The sequence below is a fragment of the Sinocyclocheilus grahami genome, unplaced genomic scaffold (assembly GCF_001515645.1).
Source record: "Sinocyclocheilus grahami isolate Dianchi unplaced genomic scaffold, SAMN03320097.WGS_v1.1 scaffold109.1, whole genome shotgun sequence".
In the NCBI taxonomy this organism is placed as follows: domain Eukaryota; kingdom Metazoa; phylum Chordata; class Actinopteri; order Cypriniformes; family Cyprinidae; genus Sinocyclocheilus; species Sinocyclocheilus grahami.
Window position 1 is genome coordinate 1018240 of NW_015505288.1, and position 26373 is coordinate 1044612.

Genomic DNA, 26373 nt, shown 5'->3' on the forward strand with positions numbered 1-26373 from the left:
AACTAATGACAGACAAAGCAGGATCCCAGTTAAGGAGAGTAATCTAAAAGGTAAACATTTTCAGTTGCCCATATTTTAATTGAAGATATGTTATAATAGCAACACTGTGAATACAAATTTAATGTTGAACCTATAGGCTATAGGTTTTAAAGAAAGCGAAGATGTCTGAAGTTTACATCTAATTCATGGGAATATTAAATAATAACCCCATACAATAATTATTACATTTATTGCATCTTACACCAAGGGTCAAATTTGATCTTTTTGCTAAAAAAAAAAACTATAATTATACTCCACAAATCCTTCATTAACAAATACACACAAATAAAACTTTGATATTCAACATAGTGCAATGTCATAGATCATTGTTTTTCAGAGACACAGTTAGACAAAATTAGATCAATTAACCTCCAAACTGTTTTGACTGACTAATCCTGACAAATGTTGATATTCAGATAAAGTGACAAAATAAAAAATTGTGTAGACATTCATCAAAAGTGCTGCGATTAGATTTTGTGTTGTCTATGGTTAGAAAAAATTAAGGTGGGGCATCTGCAAACCATTGCACAGGAAAAAGAACCAGATCAGAGATGCTCAGAGGAAAAACAATTTTATTGTAGAATACTGGAATGTTATATTATGTCACAATATATGCTGTATGTTTTGTGGACCAAATTACATTAAGACGAAAATAAATTAAGTGTTAAAGTTAAAGTTTTCTTCACTGTGACTTGCTATACTGATCTGGGGATTGGTCATGATGATTTAAGCTAGTCATATGACTGTGAGTTATACAGTGCTAAGCATTTTCATAAGTCTAGACCAGGGATGGGCAACTTTGATAGTGACGAGGGCCAGCATTTTTTCTCCTTTATACCAAGGGGCCAGATTACTAATCCACGTCCACACACCTTTTAAACCGTCTTGAACATTCTCAAAACAACCTAAAAGGATAGTTAAAAAGGGCTTAATAAAAAAAAAATAATAATAAAGTTATTCCAAATGGTACCATAAAATAACCTGGTATCTGCAGGATTTTTTTTTTTAATTCAAACTTTAAGACCTTTAAAGGCCTTTTTAAGATCTGCACTTCACATTTCAGCCTTTATGGTATATATCCCCTTGAACTTGGTAAAAAGATCATCTCTTTACCATCTTGACTTGAAAATACTGTTTTCATGGTCAGTTTTTCATTTATTATTTGCTAATGTTAATGAATGTTTACATTAGAGTGCACGTCCTACTACGCTGAAATGAATAGGGGAGCGACTGGAAATAGCGACCTCTCCTGGTTGGAGATAGTATTAAAAACATAAACTAAAAGCAATCTTTACGTGACTTGCTTTTCAAATGTTTTAAAATTGATCATCCGAGTCTAATGTGATCCAGCGGGCCGTACTAAAAGACACTGCGGGCCGTATACCGCCAGTTGCCCATCCCTGGTCTAGACTGATCATATGCACATAGACTGCATTCAGAAAGAGCAAGATATTTGGGATGAGCATCCTTGTCTTCATATTGTCTGCACATCTCAGCTATTTTTCAATAACCCTTTGACCCTTTCTTGACCACGTGTGGCCTATTACACCATTTCCTTACTGCAACATAAGTAAATTTTTGAAGCAAAAACAGGAATATATTAATTTAAAAAAAAAAATCTTTTAATCTATTTATCTATGTTTATCAAAACATTTCCTTTTTGCATCTCCATAAAAAAATCCACCACCTTTCCAAATCCATTTATCAAAATATTGCAAGAAATTGTAATTGCTAATAGTTTAGTGATGCATGTATAGGTAACTGTTACACCAGTAGGTGGCAACCTATGAATGACTTTGAGCCAGACTTATTGATCTATTCTAGTCTAAAGTTTAGGAACACTTGTTCCTCCCAACAACATTCAGTAAGTCTTGTTCAGAATCTGGTCAGATTCCTTTCCTATTTTAAGCCCCTTAACAATTATGACAGCATGTCCACATTTAAACATTATTCATTTCACTCAACCAGTGGAATGAGTTTGGGGAGGGACTTCCCTTTTTGTCCCATCAGTGGCAGACAGAGGCATGTTTTGGATTCAAAGTGCCAGTTCCAGTGAATGCTTTTTTGTAAATGCAGTGTGTAATTTCTACACCTCTAATGGCACAAAATGGAATTGCAATCTGTTTCAGCGACCCAACCACCAGTTCTGGAACTACTTTTTTTTAATCCAAACGATGGACTGCCATTTTACAAATCCTGTGGTTGCTGCTAACGATGAACATTGTGCACTTTCAAGGGTGCATATGTTCAGGATTCTCAGCTCATTTACCTGCTCTAGAAAGTGCATGCTTTAGTAAGTCTTTAAAGGCTACAAAATCAGACATTCGGCAATGGAGATATGTCACTGAATAGAAAATATGAGTCAAGGATTGTGTTTTGGGTAGGGGTGCAACGATTCACTCGTTTTCTCGATGCATCGATTACAAACCCTGACGAGCAAAAGTAGTTTTACTTTTCTGTAGTTTTTCAGTGGCTCTCGGTCATACCGACGACATTACCTGAGCAGTCAAAGGCTGTGCATTTATTGCATGGACGGAGCACAAATGATAAAAAAAAGTGTCTAATGCACACGCATTCCATTGAATGATAAATGATCTTTCAACCGAATGTACGAAGGAAACTGTTAAAATAACCACAGCATTAACAACAACCTTGAAATAAGAGCGCGAGGTTTATATGATAATCAGATGCATGAAAGTAGCATTTGTTGCTATAGCTAACAGACACCAGGTGCATTTTCTTTCAGAATCATCATTCGCTGATGGAGAGGAAAAGGTAAATACTATAGCATTTTATTTTATGAAAATGAGATAAAGAAGTTTTTACACTGAAAGAGAAGTGATCTCGCGCTCATAGAATTAAGACGTTCCAGGCTAAACGAGCGTGACAGCAGACATAAACTCAGAAGAAACACACTGAGGTAAAAATTCAAAATGTTTAGTTTATTCATAACATGATACAGTTAAATAACACCATGACAAGTGAGCTATTTTACTCAATATTCTCACGACGCTATTGAATTTATTGATAAATTGTAATAATTTGACATGTAAGATGATGCATACATCTAAAAAGGTTAAAAATAGGCAGATATGCAGATTTAAGTATGGAAAAGCTGATAGAACACTGATGAAAATATTGCTTCAGAATAAATTGTTTACTCCACCAAAAATCTCAGTGATGCAGTTATTTTGTGGGGATATTTTATATGGAATATTGTCTGCTGACATGAAAAGTTCATTGTATATCATAGTAATAAATACCATTTATTACAGCATTGATATTTTGTTTTCTTTTTTCTAATTTATACACATTAAATATTACATATATGTGTGTAATAAAATGTGTATTTCCATTGCAAGTTTAGGTCTTAAATTTCATATAAGGTGGTATTAAAAAGGTCTTAAAAAGTCTTAAATTTAACTTGTTCAAGTCTGCAGAAACCCTAAAAACGATCATAAAATTGGCATTAGGAAAAAATTATAGATTACAAATGATTGATTGTTGTCCAGCAGTGTATTTGATTTCTTATAGCAAATTCAAAGTAAGAGATAATAAAATAATTCCTTGTAAAAAAAAAAAAATCATAATAAAAAATACATTTCTGTCACTTCTGAAATGATGGCTGCACGCCCCTGTGTGACAAAATGTTAGCCTATACATAATACTTTTAAAGCTCTTTTTTTTTTTTTTTTTTAAATCTTGGCTTACATACATTTCTACATATGCCATGTCGTGCCATAGCATGACATGGCATATGCTATTAAACTAGCATCTAACAATGAACAAAAGTGTTTTTTTTGGTAACCTATGGTTCTCTTACCATAAAGGCTGCTGTGTAATTTGCCCCCTGTCTAAGTATTTAAAGAATTTAGGGGAAGCATTTAACTAATCCTGTGAATGCCCTTAAAGAATGCAGAATCGAATCGTTAATCGTCTACTTTGAAATTAAAACCAATTTACCAATCGCACAAAGACCTTTAAAATGATACTAAACATGAAGGGGAAAAACAACAGGTTCACAAGATACATGATATGTGGGATATGCGTATTCTTAATGAACTTTGGGTGAAACCTTTTGGGGGGGAAAGAGGGAGAGGCAGAGAGGCCAGGGGGAGAAGGGGGTCGTAAATGGGCGAGGAGAGAGGCGTTGTTTGCTCTCTTTGAAGATTTCTTCTCCAGATAAGTTTTATTGTTTTATTGCATGGTGTCTGTTTTGTGTGAGTTCCTGAGTATTGGTTTCATGAAGAGTTAATTTCATAAGGAAATCAATTCAATCCTTTCACTGTCTACCAAAAGATTCACAGCCCTAGTTTTGGGTTTTAACGTTTCAATCCCATTTTCAGGCTATTCAACATTAATCTCTGCATGAGGAGGTTGGGAACCATTTCTACAAGAGGGCGAAGAAATGGCATTACATAGTCCTTAAAAATGCTACCTCCACTTAAGCGTTTCTTTTCATTATTTAACTTCTTTATTTCTTCCTCAAGGTTTTCAGCCTTCTGATTAAAGCCTTTCTTTAGCATCTCTTCCTGCTCCTTCAGTTTGCTCTCAATGGCTCTGTCCCTCTCCTGCTGCTGCTGCTCCAGCTCCTTGTTGAACTTCTCCTGCATCTGTTTTACCATGTCCTCATGCCGCATATTCTCAGTCTCCATCATTCGATCATTCTCAATTCGTTTCTCCTCTTCCTCTTTCAACTTCTGTTCCAGCAGAGTCGCTTTCTCCTTCTCTTCTGAACATTCAGTCAAGATAGAAAGAGAATGAAATGATATATGATCAATTAACTTCAACTCTAAGTAATTCAGATTTAAGTGTTTAAGATGCCTACATCCTGTGCTTCAAAAAAGCCTAATATAAACGTACTTTTCATTTGTTTCTCATTTTCAGTGAGTTTATTATCCATGCAAAGGATGCTGTTTGCTTCGGGTTCCCGTTCTTTCAGAAACTCTTCCAGCACAGCCTCAGCCTGCACATAAACATAACTTAGACCAGTGGTTCTTAAATCAAGTCCTGGGGTAATGCTAGATTGGATTGTGAACACAATTAAAGTGTAAATGCAAATGTGCTTTCATTAACCACAAAATGGTTATATTAAATGAGGTTACACAGCTAATAATCATATACATCACTTTTATGGATTTTTTTTCTGATTTTGCAATGTGAAATGGGCAATAGACATTGCACTTTTGTGAAACCTGGGGTAAAAAATACAGATACTTTGCATATACAAAACATATGTTAATGCCAGATATAAAGAGAGCCTTATAGTTTAGATGCACTTGAGTCACATACACTCACAAATAGACACTGAAAGTGTCCTTACCCTTACACCTTTATTGGGTTCTCTGCGGTACTGTTCAACAATGGCGTCTCTGTCTCTTTTATAGAGTTCATATCCTCCAGACTGACTGTATTCTCCATCCTGCAGCCATTTATTCATGTCAGCAAACAGATCCTTCAGCAAATCTCTGCACTTTCTCTCTGATGCCATCTGATTCTGTTCCAGCAAGTCTGCATAGCACATATATACAGCTTCCTATAAACGCATTAAAAGCAGATATAAATCTCAAACCTACATAAATAAACTTACACAAAGACTGAAAGTATTAGAAAATTGTGTTTGTATACATTGTTTTGTGAATTAGTTGTATTAATCTCATGGATGTAATTTATGTGGTCACCAGACAACACATGAAATAATCTCTAACCTGACACATCCAGTAAAATAATACTTGCAGAAAGCTACTAATCCCATTCATTCCAATGGCATTAATCTCCCAGTTACATATAAGATAGGATGCATGCATGAGTGTACAAGTATGAGTCGATCTTATACATTTTAACTCACCTCCAGTTTTTTCAGGTATTCCATATTTTCATCTTTGAATGAGCGTTTTGTGAACTCAGAAATGCCCAGACTGCTGAATTTCTGGTGCTCACAGGTCAAATATTCTATACTGATTGGTAACGTATTCTTTACCTGTAAAAACATAGTGTGTGTTTACTTGAAGGGTATTTGTGCATTCATTTAATATTTTCACGTCAAAATGGGTGGTTCTGATTTTGGAGACATATTCAAAATATTTGGATGGGATTATTAATCTGTACAGAGACACAAAGAGACGTACAGTGAGAGCGCATGCCTCACCTCTTCCATTCCTCTCTGATATACTTTCAAAGCTTCTTGAACAGCTGCCTGGTTTTCTAGATTTGCCAGAACAACCACTGCATTGTCCAAACAGGGCACTTCACCACTGTTGATTGTGTCTACATAAATCTCAACCAGACGCCCGAGCACTGACAACACACACAAACAGTTAAGAGATGCTCCATAGTATCTTCAAACCACAGATGAAGAGTTTAACAAAATAAATGTTTAATTCGTTTATTTATTTGTGTGATTATGCAAAGCTTATACTGTATCTGAAATGTGTTTAAACATTGAAATTAATGAAACTTTTCATTTGGTAGAACACTCACATTGGCCAGTAACTATGTGTCCTCCTTTCAGTCTTTTCACGGCACTGTTAACAAGCATATGGTCACAGAAATTCCCTGTGACCTCCAGAAATCGTTGTGCAAGGTCCTGGTCTTGTAAGATCTCCAGGCGTGTCATGTCTTCCTGGGAGGTAACGGGAAACGGAAACACAAAACACTTCCGGCTAGGGAAGTAACGCTTGATACATTCACGAGGCAGATTGTAGTCACTAATTTTCCTACCCACACCTAAAAAGAGAACATTCAAGAAAGAGAAAGAAATATTCACCAAATCAGTGGCACTAAGACAGTCAGCATATTTCAGTTTTTCAGGTATCATTCATTTGCACAAATGCGTACAGCTGATGCATGTATTGTGTGTATTGTAGTATCAGTAACATCTGTATCGTACCAGTTTAGTATGTAGTCTAGATTGCAGGCATCAGCAGTTATGTCAAAAACCTCACAGAACGGATATCATGGGTCATATGATATCAATGTATTTTAAATTCAAATTCTGCTCCAGAAAAGAACTGAATCAATGCCAAGATCATGGGTTCGATTCCCAGGGGAACCAAGAACTGATAATGTACTTGAATGTAAGTTTGTTTGGGGGGAAAAAAGCATCTGCGAAATGTGTCAGTGTACTTCTGTCTAAAATACCTTTCTTCAGATTGAGGGCAAATTCAAGGTAATCGTCATCTGTCACTTTTTTCCCATCAATTTCCAAATCCAAGGTGAAATCTCTCACAACCCAGGTGAATGATGGGAAAAACATCACAAACTCAGAATCTTCCTCATCTTCTGCTTCTGTTGACCTGATCTTGATATTCTCAGCGAGCTCAGCAACATAGCTGCAGCACATTAAGAAATAACAGCATCTTGTAAAGTGTACGTTTGTATATGTGAAAGAGGAAGTGGGTTGTGTGGCAGGTTAAAGGATACTGCAGCTTTTCCAATGCAGTGTTATCGATAGTGCCGCGGCTGTTGTACACCAATGTGCTGCTGAGCAGAACAGCCAGACAGAAGATCCAGCCGTCATTCTTAGAGTCTCCCTGAAACAGAGTGTCTTCAGATCAAAGCAACTTCATTCAAAACACAATACAACTTAATACTGTTCATTCTGAGGTACTATGGCAAACTGAGACTGGGAAATTATTAGTAGTAGTTAGTGAGTAGTGACTGTGCTCACTTTCGCCACGTCACCAAGTCCCTCTGTGTCCAGCAGCACCAGAGTGTGTCCTTTTTTATTAGGGTGACGGACACACCACATCCAGATGCCTTTGGTCTTTGATTCAATAGTGCTGCCGAGAGCAAAGCCTGAGACAATCGCATTATTATTATGCAGTTACTGTTTTCAGATATTGACAGATGTACACACATTCAGCTTCTATGTTCTCATTATCATATCAACATATCAACATTTTTCTCTCACCTGACTGTTGTCCTGCCAGGCGGTTCATTAGGTAAGACTTCCCCGTACGGTAGAGTCCCACCACAGACACCACCACCACCGGCTCATTGATCCCATCCAGAATGGCTTTGGCCTCTTTCTTCATGTGTAGCTTCCCATTTTCATCGTTTTCAATGAGACACACTGGAGCTGGCATGTATTTACTACAAGACATGATCCTAAGTAAAAACCATACACACAAAATTAAACAGACTTACTGTACAGTGTGCCATACATTGAGACAGTTTGAGTCTGAGTTTCAGCACTGCAGCTAGGCTGATCTGCATCATGGTATTACAACTCTTTGTCAAGTGATAATTAATTATTATCGATTACCTTATTTAGAGGCAGGTAAAGTCCATGTGGAATGTTTCTAAATTTGCTGCAGTTAATGGAAAAATATTGAAAATCTTTAAGCCTGCGTAAACATACACTGCACCTACATACAGTTAAAGAGAGACAGCTAAACACTTCTTCTGCCTATAAGCTTCTTATCCTCTGCTCTATGCAAGGTACGGACTGGGGAAAAATGCACTCTCCCTGGCCTATCCATAATGCAGGAATCGAAAGTGAAAATGTTTTAAGATTCAGTTCACGCTGAAAAACAACCGCTCCATCAGGGTGTGCCGCGGCTGTTGTACACCAATGTGCTGCTGAGCAGAACAGCCAGACAGAAGATCCAGCCGTCATTCTTAGAGTCTCCCTGAAACAGAGTGTCTTCAGATCAAAGCAACTTCATTCAAAACACAATACAACTTAATACTGTTCATTCTGAGGTACTATGGCAAACTGAGACTGGGAAATTATTAGTAGTAGTTAGTGAGTAGTGACTGTGCTCACTTTCGCCACGTCACCAAGTCCCTCTGTGTCCAGCAGCACCAGAGTGTGTCCTTTTTTATTAGGGTGACGGACACACCACATCCAGATGCCTTTGGTCTTTGATTCAATAGTGCTGCCGAGAGCAAAGCCTGAGACAATCGCATTATTATTATGCAGTTACTGTTTTCAGATATTGACAGATGTACACACATTCAGCTTCTATGTTCTCATTATCATATCAACATATCAACATTTTTCTCTCACCTGACTGTTGTCCTGCCAGGCGGTTCATTAGGTAAGACTTCCCCGTACGGTAGAGTCCCACCACAGACACCACCACCACCGGCTCATTGATCCCATCCAGAATGGCTTTGGCCTCTTTCTTCATGTGTAGCTTCCCATTTTCATCGTTTTCAATGAGACACACTGGAGCTGGCATGTATTTACTACAAGACATGATCCTAAGTAAAAACCATACACACAAAATTAAACAGACTTACTGTACAGTGTGCCATACATTGAGACAGTTTGAGTCTGAGTTTCAGCACTGCAGCTAGGCTGATCTGCATCATGGTATTACAACTCTTTGTCAAGTGATAATTAATTATTATCGATTACCTTATTTAGAGGCAGGTAAAGTCCATGTGGAATGTTTCTAAATTTGCTGCAGTTAATGGAAAAATATTGAAAATCTTTAAGCCTGCGTAAACATACACTGCACCTACATACAGTTAAAGAGAGACAGCTAAACACTTCTTCTGCCTATAAGCTTCTTATCCTCTGCTCTATGCAAGGTACGGACTGGGGAAAAATGCACTCTCCCTGGCCTATCCATAATGCAGGAATCGAAAGTGAAAATGTTTTAAGATTCAGTTCACGCTGAAAAACAACCGCTCCATCAGGGTAACACTTTATAATAATGTTCAGTTGAAAGTCATTTTCAAGTAATTATTTAATGATGAACTAATCATTTACAAAACATGACTATGCATTCATATATGATTAATAAGTGATATATTAATATTTTTTTCTATGTTTTGTAGATTAAGTTATAATTTACAAGTGATTAGATGATGATTATCTAATAATTTACAAAACAACTATACGTTCACAAATGATTAATAAGTAATATGCTAACGATTTACTAATCTGTCGTAAGTTATCTTTAAAAAATAGCATCATGAAATAATCAAACAGATCCTTAGTAAAAGGTTAATATCACTGAAAAAAGTGATACTACATTTTTGTAAGGTAAGTGGTTGCAAATCATTTATTTGAGCTACATTTAAATTTTAAAAAATGTTGAACGTTAGTCAACTAAATTTGTTTATTTAAATGTAGCTAAAATAAATTGATTGCAACCACTTATCTTAACATTTTTTTAGTAAATTCAGTGAATAATTTTTTTCAGTATAGTTACTAGTTAATATATTATTAATCACTTATAAATCATTGAAATGTCAACAATGTACTATTATCTCAAAAACATGTTTTAATCATGAACAAATGATGATTAAACCATTAGTAAATTATCAGTATATAATTTATGTTTGTTTCGTTAAAGTTGTAGCTGTTGAAAAGCCCAAAAATGCAATTATGATAAAACTATTTTTTTAAAGCATAATAAATTATTTGCTGTCAAGTGAATAAACATTTCTAAATGGCTTACAGTCGGGGGATTCCAGTGGGTTGTGTTAAACCATTTCTCTCATCAGCACAGACTTGTGTTCTGTGTGGAGTGAGTGGGAACTAGTGATAATGTGAACCAGTTTTACCCTCCACTCAAGTGCACAGTGTTAAAATACTCCATGTGTCAGAGAAGACATCTGTCTACACCCTCACCTGTCAGCCCTTACACTGCAGTACACACTACAAAGAATTCAAAACCTGTTGTGTAAACGCATGAATAAATCATTTACAAAGCTTTCTGCATCACCTAATCTAAAGTGTAAACTACTCATCACTTGTAAATGTGTTACAAATCATTTGTAGATCTTTCTTACCTGTTACAAAGGATCTGTATTTACAACACTTTCTGCATCCCCTAAACTAAAGTGTAAAATACTCATCAGTTGTAAATGTTTTACAAACCTGCCGGTTACAGGTTGTGTGTGTGTACACACTGGGGTGTAAGAAAAAAACATTTACAACTGATGAGTAGTTTACACTGTTACACTTGCTACAAAACATAGATACAAAATATTAACATATCACATAACATAGCATAATAATTTATGAACACAAGTAGTTATGTTTTGTAAATGATTAGTTCATCATTAACTAACCACTTATAAGTGACTTACAGCTGAACGTTATTATAAAATGTTTAATAATAAAGATCACAAAACAAGATCAAGATAATAAAACAAGATCCACTCAAATAAACTAAAGAGAATGATGGGTGTTTTGGTATCTGAAAGTCCCAGTAAACATTTTTTGGGGTACTTTTGCATAGATTTGACTGCTTTCAGTAGATTCAAAGATTTCACTTAAATAAGAAAAACAATCTTGAAATATGGAAACAGATTACAAACACTTGAATTACTGCAAACGTTATTATAAAATGTTTAATAATAAAGATCACAAAACAAGATCAAGATAATAAAACAAGATCCACTCAAATAAACTAAAGAGAATGATGGGTGTTTTGGTATCTGAAAGTCCCAGTAAACATTTTTTGGGGTACTTTTGCATAGATTTGACTGCTTTCAGTAGATTCAAAGATTTCACTTAAATAAGAAAAACAATCTTGAAATATGGAAACATTACAAACACTTGAATTACTGCTTTGGACTGTATGATTATGTGTTTTAAGAGATTTTAATTCTAATGTCTGCTAAAGTAATTTAAAGAGGAGAAAAAAATAGATCTTACCTCTGCTTGCCTTCTGATGGTTCTGACTGAAGCTCGTGCATAAATACTGAAGGGTTGTGGTGGTCAGCTCCGTCTATATCTATGGGGCTTAGCCCAGACATGCATGTATGATGAGTCAGAATACACAGATATACTTATTAAACACACACACACACACACAACCCAAGCATGCACACACAAGCACAACAAATATATATATAGTTTTAGTAACGGGCTAATTATTATCTGGGGTAAGCCCCTGATATCTACTCACCCAGAACCGCCACTGGCTGACTTTCAAGTCAATTCTGCAAGCATCATGATTTCCAGTAAATCTCCTCTTCAGGCTTTTGCACATTACTATCACTGTTTCTATCAATTTAACAAATCCTTGCTGAATAAAAACTAATTTCTTTAAAAAAAAATACTGACCTCAAACTTTTGAACGGTAGTGTATATTCTTACAAAAGTTATATTTTAAATAAATGCTGTTCTTTTTTAACTTTTCATTTATCAATGAACCCCAAAAAGTATCACAGGTTTTCAACATTGATAATAGCCTAAATCAGCATTGCATAAAATGTATTCTAAAGTAGCCTATATTAGGATTTTGATCAAATAAATGCAGGCTTGGTGACCATAAGTGACTTCTTGCAAAAATATAAAATAGTAATGTATCCTAACTTTTGACCTATAATTTTTTTTACATTGCCCCTTTTTTACATGCCCCTGAGGAACTCTTTGAACTCTCTGAACTCTCTGCATGTATATATACTAACTTTTGACCTATAATTTTTTTACATTGCCCCTTTTTTACATGCCCCTGAGGAACTCTCTGAACTCTCTACATATATATATATATATATATATATATGTAACCCGAATGTCGTGGGTTCGAGTCTCAGGTCTGAATTGAGTCTTAGATTTGAATTGAGCAGCATGGTAATCACACCGGTGTGATCGTATCAAATGTAAAAATATTATTAGTCAATTTTTTTGTCTTTTGGAAGCTGCATTCAAAATTCACTTGGGTCAAAAATCTAAGCGGCACGTGCCCTCTCGGTTTGAATGGACATATGACGCCTCTGCTCGGGGGGCCTAAACTGGGGTATTTATGTGTCCGACACTGGTGGCACCCAGAGCCTATGTTTAGCTGTTTATGTTAAACGGGTGATTTCTGGGAAGCCCATGTAACTGTTAGCTGTTGTCTCGAGCGAACTGAACCAGCTTACTTTCACTTTCACTCTTGCCAGCAGCAGTGTGAGAGCGTGTCTGGTGAATGACTCATGATGGATCAAGAATAACGCACTTAAGACGGGAGGAGCCTCGGACGATCGAGTTTGTGCGGCTCTGAATTTAAGAACGGTAGGCTACGCTTTCTGCTGTTAAAACAAATCGCTTTGCTAACGGTAGGCTTATAAACGTGCTCGTGAACAGTTTTCTTTAATCACCACAGGTACCTATGAAGTAGCCTAAATTAAGTTTAATAAAAGGAACACAGGTTCCACTTGAACTTCAGCCAAACAGAAAACACAATGAACTCATTGAATTACGTAAATCAAATTTTAGAACAGGAACACCGACTTCAACTCACTGCTGATATATAGGCTAGCTATTTACCCTTACAACAGTAGGCCTATTATAACAAAATTATAATACATAATACATAAAAGCTTTGCAAAAACACATTAAAAGTAAAACAATAAATATGAGAAAATATGAAAACAAATATTAAAATATTTAGATATATAAAACAAATAGGCCCTATGATTAATATTTTTCAAACTGTAACATTTAACAAACTGAGTAAAGTAATTACAACTTTTCACATTTTATGTTTATGCTTTTGGAAATTAATCTTTTCTATTCTTTAATCTAGTTTATTTTGTATGTTAGGCTCATTTTGACCACAATGTATGCACTTTCTGTGCGTGACCAACAAGTATAGCTCGCAGCGCCCTCTGCTGGTTAAAATGATCACAATCATACGATTGCCAGCTGGCTGCTCGGGTTTTACTTTTATTTGCCTGTTGTTTTTAACGTGCTGTAAAACGGGGACAGCACACCACTCCCTGAAAACGGGGACGTCTAGTCACCTGAACCCAGAGTCTATGTTTAGCTGTTTATGTTAAACGGGTGATTTCTGGGAAGCCGCTGGCTGCAGCCGTTGTCTCAGCGAATTGAACCAGCATACTTTCACTTTCACTCGCGGCAGCATCCGTGAGAGTGCGTGTCTGGCTAATTACTTATGAACAAAGACACACATTTAAGACGGAAGCAGCCTCGGAAGATCGGGTTTGTGCGGTTCTGAATTTAAGGACGGTTTCGTCTGTTCAAACAAATCGCTTTGCTAACGGTAGGCTATAAACAGCTTCTTTTTCTACATGCCTTTCAGTTATGTATTCAAATTTAAGTTTAATTTTTATTTTATATATGTTTTTGTTTTTGTTTCTGTGTGTAATTATGAAATTACTGGCTAATGCCTTTGTTGTTGTTTTCTTTTGCAGAGTCATGGCGTGTGGCGGACTCATGGCCGCTCCGGTGTGTCTCATTGAAAACGATGAAAATGGGAAGCTGCTCTTGAGAAAAGAGGCCAAAGACATTCTGGATGGGATCAATGAGCCGGTGGTGGTGGTGTCTGTGGTGGGACTCTACCGTACGGGGAAGTCTTACCTAATGAACCGCCTGGCAGGACAACAGTCCGGTGAGAGAAAAGGCTGACACGATATTATGTGCAACATGGTGACTTCACTAAAATGAGATAATTTCATTCATGTAAACAATAAATATAAATTAATAATAAAGTAAAAGGTAAAATATTAATGAAGGGTCTATGCTCATTTTGTGTCCAAAAAATAATTTACTGAAAAGATACCTGAAATTTTTTTTTGTGGGGCATAAAGTAAATATGGTATAGCTGTCCTGAGATGTTAATGAAGAAAAAAGTTTTAATTATATGTGTACTCTGTAAATGTTTTCCTCATTACAAAATGTTTTACACATAAAGACAAAAGATATATACACATAAAGATTATATATGTTTACTCTATAAATTAAGTTTATATGTGTAATGGCTTTCATTTCTTCATAAAATGCCTGGATTTCTTAACTGAAATATTGGTCTGGAATGTTTGAAGCCATAACTATCTGGCAGAGTAACTATTACACAAAAGACTACATACAGATCATTGATCTGAAATCGTTATTTAATGACAGACTATAGCATGATACACTTTAGATTACAGAACAAAGCAATGTTAGCGGTGTTCCTGCATGGCTTTGACCAACAGATGGCGCTAGCGTGCTGTCACTCTTGCGTTCCGCAGGCGTCGAGTAAGTCTTTTTTTTTTTTTTGGATTAGGTTAAGTCATTATCACGAGAAAGTTTCTCATTATAACGAGATACTAAGTCATTATTACGAGAAAGTTTCTCATTATAACGAGAAACTAAGTCGTTATTATGAGAAAATAAGTCATTATTACGAGAAAGTTTCTCATTATAACGAGATACTAAATCATCATTTTGAGAAAGTTTCTCATTATTATGACTTACAGAATTATATATTTTTATTTAGTGGCGGAAACGGGCTTCCATAAATCAAAGACCAAAGGCATCTGGATGTGGTGTGTCCCGCACCCCTGTAAAGAAGGACACACTCTGGTGCTGCTGGACACAGAGGGACTTGGTGACGTGGAGAAGGTGAGGGGGAAGGAAACCCACAAAGCATCCATAGCAATGTTATCTCTACATAGCAAAAAAATCTACCATCTCTAGATGAGAAGATTCACTGCACAGAATTATTAGATCTTTACATATCAGTTCTAAACTGGATGGCCTTTGCTACTAAATGTAAATAAGTGGCCACTTACTGGTGCTCACATACTTTTGATATTTCAGGGGGATGAGAAACATGACACATGGATCTTCTGTCTGGCGATTCTTCTCAGCAGTACTATAGTGTACAACAGTTTAGGGGTCATTGACAACACGGCACTGGAAAAGCTGCAGTATCCTTCTCACACACATATATGATGTATTCAGAGTTAACGGTTAATAAACACAGTTAATAAATGGCACCAGTGTTATTCCTCCTGAACAGTGCTGAATGTAGCTACGTTACAGAGCTGACAGAGAACATTCGTGTGAAGGCAGAAGTGGGTCAAGACGAGGACGGTTCTGCAGATTTCATGCGTGTTTTTCCATCATTTGCCTGGGCTGTTCGTGACTTTACTTTGGAACTGAAAAGGGGGGATAAACTAATAACATCAGATGAGTATCTGGAGGGCGCATTGAAACTCAAATCAGGTGAGATAAAGAGTTGATTTTGAACACATACAGGACATACTCTTTTACTAACAAGCATAAATGCCATCACTGAAGATTTTTGTCTTGTTGAAAAACATCAAAAAGTCACTAGTCATAATTGCAGAAATGATGGCTGTCTCTGAACAAGCTTTCAAGACATTGTATCTTTGGTTTGTTTGGAAAAACTGATTTCTCAATTCAAGTTAATGGAGTTGAGCCAATGCTGATAGATGGGTTGCTAAAAGAAAACAGCAATGTTGAAAGTTCATAACTGCCAATCAACCTACAAATGACCTACTAAAACTTAAAATAGGATAGGAAAATGTATTATAACATTTAACAGCACCTTTAACAGTTTTAGGTATAACATAAAAGTGTCCGTTGCGTACAGTAAATTAGCACTCATAATATATTCAATATATATTATGATTCCATAATTATCTTATTTTAGGTAGCTCACCTCAGACTGAGCAGTACAACCTGCCCCGCCGCTGTCTGCGCCATTTCTTTGCGGTGAGGAAGTGCTTTGTGTTCTCTCGGCCTGCTAGCACACAAAACATGAGAAGAATGGAGGAACTGTCCGAGAAAGAACTGGATTCAGAGTTCCTTGAGCAGGCAAACACGTTCTGTTGTTACATCTACAACAATGCAGAGCCAAAAACCGTCAATGGAGGCCGTACAATTACTGGAACATGTGTGTGCCTTCACAAAATCCCTTAAAGAGAACAAATTTATGACAGTTGTGAATCTCTTTTGAGAACCAATGATCAATGGACTGTGTACAAAAAACATACAGTTGACTGAACTAAGGAGTTGTGTTTCCTGACAGCTCTGGGTAATCTTGCTGAGATTTATGTTGAGGCGATACGCAGTGGGAAGGTTCCTTGTTTGGAGAATGCAGTTGTGTCTCTGGCTAAGATCCAGAATGTCCGTGCAGTGGAACAAGCCATGCAGTTCTACATGACTGAGATGCTCAGCATTGCTCAGCTTCCTATGTGCCCAGAAGAGCTGTCTGACATCCACAAAATTGCAGAGAAGAAGGCCATTGAAGTTTTTATCACCATGGCCTTCAATGACAATGATCAGATGTACCATCAAGAGCTCATGGTACATTACCTTCTGCAAACAGACCAAACAAAATTAGGGACAAACAGGAAAACAGTGACAAGCAGACATAAATATGGAAAGATCAACTTGAAACAGAAACTATCTGAAATATACTGCATCCTAATTTGCATATTTGCACTATGCTCTAAATGTACGTAATACACAATCAGTATGTACTGACAATGGGAAAGTAGAACTGGACGTACTACAAAATAATGAAATTGCTTCTTGATGGCAAATAACCTGTTGTCATGTTCTATTTGCGTTTGCAAGTAAGAAGTAGTAGAAGGAAAGTTTCAGGTTCAATACAAGAGAAGCTCCATCAGCAACACCTGTGGCAAAAGGTTGTCTAGCATAGAAAATAATTTTTACCTTTCCATCAGTTATAAAAAAAAATACAAAATAAAAATAAATCATCAGAAATGCAGTCGATGAAGCTTAACTTGAACTGGACACATTCATTTACAAAATGCTGTGACCATTTCTCAAAAAAAAATTCTAAAGAGAACTACCACAGACTCCTTTTCTTTTGCAAAATCTGCAATATTCTCTAAAAAATGCATGCACAAATACACACATTACAAATATTGCAGCCTGTTAAGATTTAGACATTTCAATTGTGTTACGAATTTCCATTAAATGAAACTGAATAATCAAATGGTTTACATATTTTACATTTATACATGTGTAGTTGAAACATTTAATTAAAAGTATTTAAATGCATGAACCTTTAAAACTTAGAAAACTTGTACTACACTTGCATTTATTATAGTGAATATGTGCACAGATTCAAGAAATGGAGATTCAATCCATGAACGATATTCTGTCTTTATGATTAAAGTGTAAACAGTTTTGCTCACTCTCTCATTTCTTCTCATGATTTAGGGGAAGATTCAGAATGAATATCAAGATATGTGCCTGCAGAATCATGAAGCATCTCACATGCAGTGTGAGGAAGTTCTGCGAGAGGTGTTTGAATCACTGGAAAAAAGCTTTTCTGATGGATCATACCTGAAACCTGGAGGATACGGACAGTACAGAGACACGCTCACACAGCTGACCAGTGACTACAGAGCAAAAGCACACTCACAAATAATGGTACATTTTAGACATGCATGCTTTTTCTCACGTTTAATTGTTTAAGAAGGTCACAACAGCATCTAGCAGCACTGATAAACATCTTTAAAGCTGACGTGATTACAGTTGTGAAACTGAAACTTGAAAACATTTACTCACTCCCAGGTTTGCAACTCTATATGCTGTTATTATTTTAAGCACAAAACTAAAAATTCTGAAGAATGTACATATGATACTTTTTATCCAATAACAGTTTGTAATGATCAGGGCTGTCAAACTTTAAAACTTGTTGGAAAAAAACACAACAACAACACCATGAATGACTAATGAACTGATGTGCAATATTCCAAGTTATCAGATGACATTCAATATGATATGGCTTCAGAAGATATTTAATATAGTGCACAAGACATATGGGCAACATTTATGGTACTTTATGGTGCATAAATATTTTCATTTTGGAGCTTGACAGCCATGGTAACTACGAACTGTAATTTTACGGAAAATAGCAGCATCAACAAAATTAACACCATGTTGGTTTTTCACGACATGAGGGTGAGTAAATTATTTAAATTTTGATATAAATTTCCTTCCTTAAAGTATGATTTGTTGCAATCCCAACAAAACTCCCATTGATATTTTGAATGATTAGAAATGTGTTTTTCCCCACAGAGTGAGGAAGTGTTGAGTATATATTTGAGAGCAAAGGAAGAGGCTGGAAATATGATTCTACAAGCTGACCAATCTCTCAGCGCAGCGGAACAGGAGAAAGAGGGTACAATTCAAATCAGCTGCATACCTTTCTATCAGTCAAGGCTCCCAATGATACACAAGACAGTACAATGACTTAAATTAGAGCACAGAAGAGTAAAAAAACAGATTTTGTGATTAATACACCGTTACTTACAGTAACTCAGTCTTTCATTACTAAATACCTGTTTTATGTATTGACTAAACTTTGGCTTTTTCAAAACAGTGCAAAGACTAAAGAATGAGATTCGGGAGCAGCGGCAAAGAGGTCTAGAGGAACAGAACTGGTTACAGGAGCAGGCGTTTAAAGACATGCAAAGAACCCACGATGAGCATGTGAATCAGATCATTAGTCAGATGGAGAGAGAGCAGGAGAGAATGAGGAGAGACAATGAACGAGTCCTGGAAGCAAAAGTGAAGGTAAAACAGGATACTTACTCTAAAAAAAGTGTCACATGTGCAATGCTGTGCTTAAAGGAGTACATGGAGTCTGTAATACCAATGGAGTCTGTACATGTTTGGCTTGTTTGGATTAATTGCAGAAGTGTAATGCTCAAGGTTAGAGCAATATTCTTTTTGTAATGTTTTTGGAATATAAACGCTGTTTATGGTCAAGATTAGGATTAGCCATTCTTAATTCAGTTGCTGTTTGGTGTTGCAGGAAAGGGAAGCTCTTCTACAGCAGGGCTTTCAGCAGGAGACTGCCAGGATGCAGAGAGAAGTTGACAGCCTGAAAGGAGATATGAATAAACAGGAAACGTCCCAACGCTCCACGCTAAGCATACTGCGGCGACTTTTTTGTTGCCGGGTTTTGTTCCTAAAGCAGTTGGTTTTGGTCTGTCCTTGCTTTCAAAACTGTTTTGAAAATGGATACAGTATTGTGGCAAGGGCAGGGCCGACTCGGCCGAGAGCCGTGGGAACTAGCGAGGCCAGTGACGCGAGTGCTAATGAGCATCACCTGCACGCCACACTCGAGACCCACGGAGGAGCTCCGGAAGGATAAGAGAAGGAGCGATGACAGTGTGTTTATTTTATAATTAAAGCTTTATGTTTAAATGTTCGCCGGTTCCCACCTCCTTCTTCCCGTAACAACGAACTTTGTTACAGATATGTTATGATTTATGATCAAAACTGTTATCAGAGTGACTGCCTTCTTCCATGTAATGTTAAAATGATTCACAAAATCTTTGAATCCTGATGTAAATCTTCCTGTGAACCGTCCAATGATTAGACCACAATATTTGGCCATTTTGAAATTATGGTCAATATCTGTGTCCAGTAAGAGCTTTGTTAGTGAACAATAGTGTGGTACTTTCGTGTTTAAATGTATATCTAACAGACCAAATGTTCTTAAACTCAATTGGAGTGTATTCACTTTTTTGTTTTTGTTTGCTTGTAATCAGATGAATGAAATACTATGCTGTTTATTTTGACATCCCTGTATGCTGAATGTGGTGACTGCAGTTTTCTGTGAAATATAATGAATGATTATTTTGATTCAGGCTGACTGTGTATACAGTATATGACAATGTATCCTTGGCACTGGATAAACCTCTGAAGAAGCTTGAATATGGAACACTCCTGTGTCGTGTCTGTCACATTATCACATTCCTGATTAAAGTAGCTGAAAATGTTGTAAAAACATCTACTTGGTATTTTTAAGCAGCCTCAAAATACTTTCACTACTACTGAAAAAAAAAATGTACAACTGAATGTTTTATTTAGATTTTAATTTTAAATTTCTGTGGCAAAACCGCCAACCTCATAAACTGGACAACCATTTAAAGGGGTGGTTCACTGGGTTTTTTCTAGGCTTGATTGTTTTTATGGGGTGCAGTCTAACATGTGTTAATGCCTCGTTTAAAAAAAAGAAAAAACGCATAATTTTTCACATCATTTACCTTTATTCCACACAGCTCTGTCCCTTCTCTGAGAAATGGGCTGATCTTTTCCAGTTTTTATGAAGCCCCGCCCTCAGAAATAGGCGATGGTCTCTGATTGGTTAGCTAGCCCAGTCTGTTGTGATTGGCTAAACCGCCTCTAGTGCGCGTCTAAACGTCCCACCCCTCACCTCAGCGGCATGTGCTCCGGTTGTATTGTAAACAACGGCATCGTTAATATCTCTTATCAGTTTGAGCCCGATTGAGAAAACAGGCATCACATATTCCTTTGTTGAACTACGCAGGGATGTGATGGCAGGTGCCCAGGCCACAGTCAGGACGGTACTCCAATGCTGAGGATCCAGGCGGCTGCGACAGAGCCGTAGCACTGATTGCCCAAAATGTAGGTGGGGATCCAGAGGCCAGAGCTCGCTGGAGCCAAAGGGGAGGAGGGCCGGGGAGCAGTGGACGGCCCACAAGTCTGCAGCGGAGGCATGGCTATGTCTGACCCAGGTGGAGCCAACTGACCAAGGGAGCCTGGCGAGGCTGAATGGCCGATGGTCCATGCCGGAAACGAGGGTGGGAGGAGCACAGGCGCAGGAGTCAGGACGGCGGGATGAGGTGGTGCGGAGCCACAGGCTCCTCAGGTCCAGGAGACGGAGACTCCAGGCTGGCCCGAGATGGAGCCCCACAACTAAGAGGAGATGACAGAGAGAGATGGGGGACGAAGATGACCGCGGACTCAGACAGATGAAGAGAATCAGGTAGGCTTAGGGGAAAGTCTCCAGTCCGACAGTCCGATGGTAATAGATGATCCACATGATACCAGCACCCACTCTACGCAAAGCTCCCTCAAGGACCCTCCCCGGACAAATGCGCTATGGTGGCGGTGTTCCGGCCAGCATGCAAGAACGTACTGAGGCAGTCAACCCGAGAAGGTGGTTAGATAAGCTAGACTGAGGAATTCCTCCAGGTGTTCCTCGAGGAAGCGATTACCCTGCTCAAGGCACAGCAGGGTGACGGCGGCCAAATGGTCCATGATCAAACAAAAACACTGACAAAACGAAAAAACAAACCGGGTGAAATGATGCTGCTAAATGTAATCTTTTTAGGTCCGGTCTTCTGTCAGCAAATTGTGTTGTACAACATACACGAAGATGAAGATGAGAAGTCTTTAATAAATCCACAGATAGGTTAATCCAAACAAGGAGAAGGCATTCAACACACATATCATAGAAGTAAGACCAGAGCACAATGAACAGACAAGAGAGCAACACAGACCAAACAAGGATAATTAACAAGACACACCTGAACCTAATGATGAACTCAAATCAGAAACCATAAAGAAAATAAAGTCCAAACAGTGAGAAGGTGTGACAGTAATTCTGTCTAAAATACCTTTCTTCAGATTGAGGGCAAATTCAATGTAATTGTCATCTGTCACTTTCTTCTCATCAATTACCAAATCCAAGGTGAAATCTCTCACAACCCAGGTGAATGATGGGAAAAACTTCACAATCTCAGAATCTTCCCCTTCCTCCTCATCTACTACTTCTGCTGACCTGATCTTGGTATGCTCAGCGAGCTCAGCAACGTATCTGCAGCACATTAAGAAATAACAGCATCTTATAAAGTGTATGTTTGTATATGTGAAAGAGGAAGTGGGTTGTGTGGCAGATTAAAGGATATTGCAGCTTTTCCACTGCAGTGTTATCGATGGTGCCGCGGCTGTTGTACACCAATGTGCTGCTGAGCAGAACAGCCAGACAGAAGATCCAGCCGTCATTCTTGGAGTCTCCCTGAAACACAGAGTGTCTTCAGATCAAAGCAACTTCAATCAGAACACAATACAACTTAATACTGTTCATTCTGAGGTACTATGGCAAACTGAGACTGGGAAATTATTAGTAGTAGTTAGTGAGTAGTGACTGTGCTCACTTTCGCCACGTCACCAAGTCCCTCTGTGTCCAGCAGCACCAGAGTGTGTCCTTTTTTATTAGGGTGACGGACACACCACATCCAGATGCCTTTGGTCTTTGATTCAATAGTGCTGCCGAGAGCAAAGCCTGAGACAATCGCATTAATATAATGCAGCTACTGTTTTCAGATATTGACAGATGTACACACAGTCAGCTTCTATGTTCTCATTATCATATCAATATATACTGCACTTGAGAAAGACATTCAGCATTTTCTCCACCACCGGCTCATTGATCTAATTGAAGAGAAAATGCAAATCTTTAGGCCTGCGTAAACCACTGCAAGTACCATACATACAATTACAGAGAAACAGATAAACACCTCCTTTGCCTATCCTCTGCTCTATTCATGGCATTGTTTGGAAAAATGCACTGTCACTGGCCTATCCATAATGCAGGAATCTAACGTGAAAGTGTTTTCAGATTCAATTCACGCGGACAAACAACAGCTCCATCAGTTATCTGAAACCCTGCTCATGGGCTCTGTAGAATAATAAAACACGCGCACAATTGTTTATTTATTTTGACAGAAATGTTAGTCCACAGTCATAACTATTAATTAGTTTTTTTTGTTATGGAACCCCTTTCCATCAATAATTTACATTTCAGTTCTAGTTATAGCCTTTATACAGTAAAAATATTTTTCTCTAAAAAAGGGGGGGCCCGGCCAAAAAAGTTTGGGAATGTTTATGATGAGAATGTACTGCAATCATATTAATATGCATCAGTATTTCTGAGATCATCTGCATTAGATCTGTTCTTCTTTTAAAGTTACTAAATAGCAGACTGTACATGTACAGATGCTCACCTCTGCCAAAAACACATGTAACTGGCTATACAACAAAAAACACAGCATCACAGTTCATCAATTTTGTTGCTACTTTAGTTGCTTCTTCACTCAGCATGTAGAGACACAGGAATAAATGATTGTTTCTCTTAAGATGCCACAAATTTATTTTAATTCTATTTAATATTTATTTTAATAATTCTTTTTTTCTAGTAATCAAGAGAAGTGTTTTCATCGCTGAAGAAATGGCAGACGTTACTCCTCAGACACCTGTGAACACCAAGCAAAGCTTGCAGTCTAAGAAAGCGGACATAATCTTTATTGTACTTCTCTGACTGGACTAGCAAGGAGCAGTTAGAGCCAATGAGAAAGTAAGTTAAAGTAAATGTCTGCATTGACCGTTACACCATGTTATTTTCTGCAGTAACTGGGGGAATCTTAACTGAAGAGACCTACTGTCCAACAACAAGCTTTGGATCTGTTGAATGTGTATTTTTCAAGCATTTTATTGCAGCATTCACTGTCTGCATAGTGATGACTAGTGAAAAGTGTTTCTAGTAATTTACTTAAAAGTATAGTTAACCCAGAATTCTGTCATCATTTATGTATGTTTTTCCAAACCTCTGACATTTGTTTTTCTGCAGAACTCAAAAGAATACTTTGAAGAATGCTGCTAAAACCAACATGTTTGTTATGTGTGGACAACACGAGACGTAAATGATTTTCATTTTTGGGTGAACTCTCCCTTTAATTAGCATGCTACACACTAAATATTAATCATGCTGGGCACAGCCACTTATTGTGCTCCAGCTCCGTGGATGAATCTAATGTTTTGAGGAGTATGTGTGTGTGGCAGTCAGTCACCGCACCGGTGTGGATATTTACTGTACTTCGCAATCAGAGATCCTAGCCTATGTCTTGGAATATATGACCCAAATAAGAATTTTCAAGTAACAAGTCTGCCACGTTTGTTCTGACCAACTGAGGAAAAAAGCATTACAATAAATCACGCTACCAATAGTGATTTCATCTAAAGATCGGTTAGCTCATATCACATCAAACCGTTCAAATGATTATTATTGTTATACTTTATTCTCAAATTATTAATGTTAACAACATTAGCATTGGTGACTATGAGTAGTGTGTATTAGTGTGTAGATTTCAATTTCTGGATGGTCTAATCTCTAATTGTCATACCATTCGAATTTCATATTAAGAAATTATTTTACCCATAAAGCAAATGATGCTCCCTTCGAACTGGTTGTCTTTAAAATACAAATCTTGTGTAATCCCAGGCTGTCTGTAATCAAAAGCACATTTAAAACTGGAATATAATTTAATTTCATTCACATGTGTTTCATAAACACATAATCCTGTCTGGATTACAATCCGCCATCAAATTGATACATTGAATTATTCTAGCTGCTGTGAGAAAAGGCTACAAATGATCCGCCACCTGCAGGATCCTCACATGGTATATAGCCTTGTAGCCGGGACAGCTTCTTTATGTTTACAGACGTGACGTAATGACGCAAGCGGCATGCTCGAATTTCCTGTGAAAACCTACCTGTACCACTCAAATTAGAAAACAATATTATAAACTAACCGTTGTGAATTGGGCTAAAGTAAGGCGATAGTTTTTAACACTGGCTGGTTATTTGCTCAAATATTGATTTCGGATCATTTTTAACCAAAAAAAGTTACGGACTGCAGCTTTAAATAAATTCCCCTGTTGGACCGAGCCTTTTGTGTTGACCATCTTTTGTGTTATGGCTGTGACCTTAACATTGATTCGAATCCCTTACGAAAAAGAAGTTTATTCAGGTGTGCTATTAGTATACTTCTTTTAAACTAAAAATAGGAAAGTATACTTTTAGTCTACTTTTTATGTACTTCTCAGAAATATACTTAAAATGACATTTAAGTATACTTGACTTATAACTTAGAAAAAGTCTAAATATATTTTAGCTATAATTGTGCTCCTAGAATCCGTGTTTTCATTGTTATACTGTAGAGGGCGCTAGTACACATCTTCTGTACAGAATTTCCAAAAAACACAAGTGAAGAAGAAACCGAAACAACAGACGCTTCCACATGTTTTCTAACACGATCATCAGACATAAAACAGCATCATAACTGTGTAAAGTTGATGTAGTACTTCAAATTGTACTAAAAATGCTACTACAAGTATTTAATTAGTAAACTATTAGTATACCTATAAGTTCACTTTTAGTATAGTTGCAGGACAAACTAAACATTTTGATGTAAACTAGTTGTGTACTCAAAGTTTACTGTTATACTTAAAGTATACTTAAAAGTATACTTTTATATACTAGAAAGTGGGCCAATTTAGTCCCAAGGAGTATTGAAATAGTACACTTACAAGTATACTACTAGTACACTGATATTTGTATACTTACTACATTAAGTATACTTAAAAATATACTTGAACTTTACTTAAGTATACTTACTAAAATAAACTTGAAGTATACTACTTTTTGGTAAGGGATCTTTTGAATCTGTTCACATGATTCAGTGAACCTTTACAGGTTAGATCTTGCCTGAATCATTTAGTATTCACTCAATTCATTAAAAAAAACAGTATGGCATCGTTCACGAATCACAATATTTTGTATAGCAGATTAAAAGCTCCTTAATGGCCCTCAGCTCTGCCTGATCACTGCATGATTCAGTCTATTAAAATACATTCAGAATGATCACAAATTCAAGACATGGGGGCAGAAAATGTGTATATTTATACTCAAGTTCACACGGAAGAGTGCCTTTTTTCTCCAAAAATTACCATATACAAATGTGATATTGATTTTTTACAACAGTTCAATAAAC

At 37.1% G+C, this 26373-nt stretch overlaps 2 protein-coding genes and 1 pseudogene across 2 annotated transcripts; 1 reads left to right on the top strand and 2 right to left on the bottom strand.

Annotated features, from left to right (window-relative positions):
• Positions 1–4246: 4246 nt before the first annotated feature.
• On the bottom strand, positions 4247–8353 carry LOC107588879 (guanylate-binding protein 1-like). Its single transcript, XM_016277124.1, has 11 exons — positions 8306–8353; positions 7952–8148; positions 7709–7836; positions 7462–7571; positions 7180–7370; positions 6520–6765; positions 6188–6336; positions 5888–6019; positions 5363–5575; positions 4903–5005; positions 4247–4771 (listed from the first exon to the last, which is right to left on the bottom strand). The coding sequence occupies exons 2-11, from the start codon at positions 8142–8144 to the stop codon at positions 4362–4364; spliced, it is 1875 nt and encodes a 624-aa protein (XP_016132610.1). The 5' UTR covers positions 8145–8148; positions 8306–8353; the 3' UTR covers positions 4247–4361.
• A 232-nt stretch (positions 8354–8585) lies between these two features.
• Positions 8586–11763, bottom strand: LOC107588902 (guanylate-binding protein 1-like). Its single transcript, XM_016277154.1, has 4 exons — positions 11663–11763; positions 9053–9249; positions 8810–8937; positions 8586–8672 (listed from the first exon to the last, which is right to left on the bottom strand). Exons 1-4 carry the CDS (start codon positions 11761–11763, stop codon positions 8586–8588), a joined length of 513 nt encoding a protein of 170 aa, XP_016132640.1.
• Positions 11764–12962: 1199 nt separating this feature from the next.
• LOC107588880 (guanylate-binding protein 1-like) lies at positions 12963–19819 on the top strand (annotated as a pseudogene).
• Positions 19820–26373: the final 6554 nt, after the last annotated feature.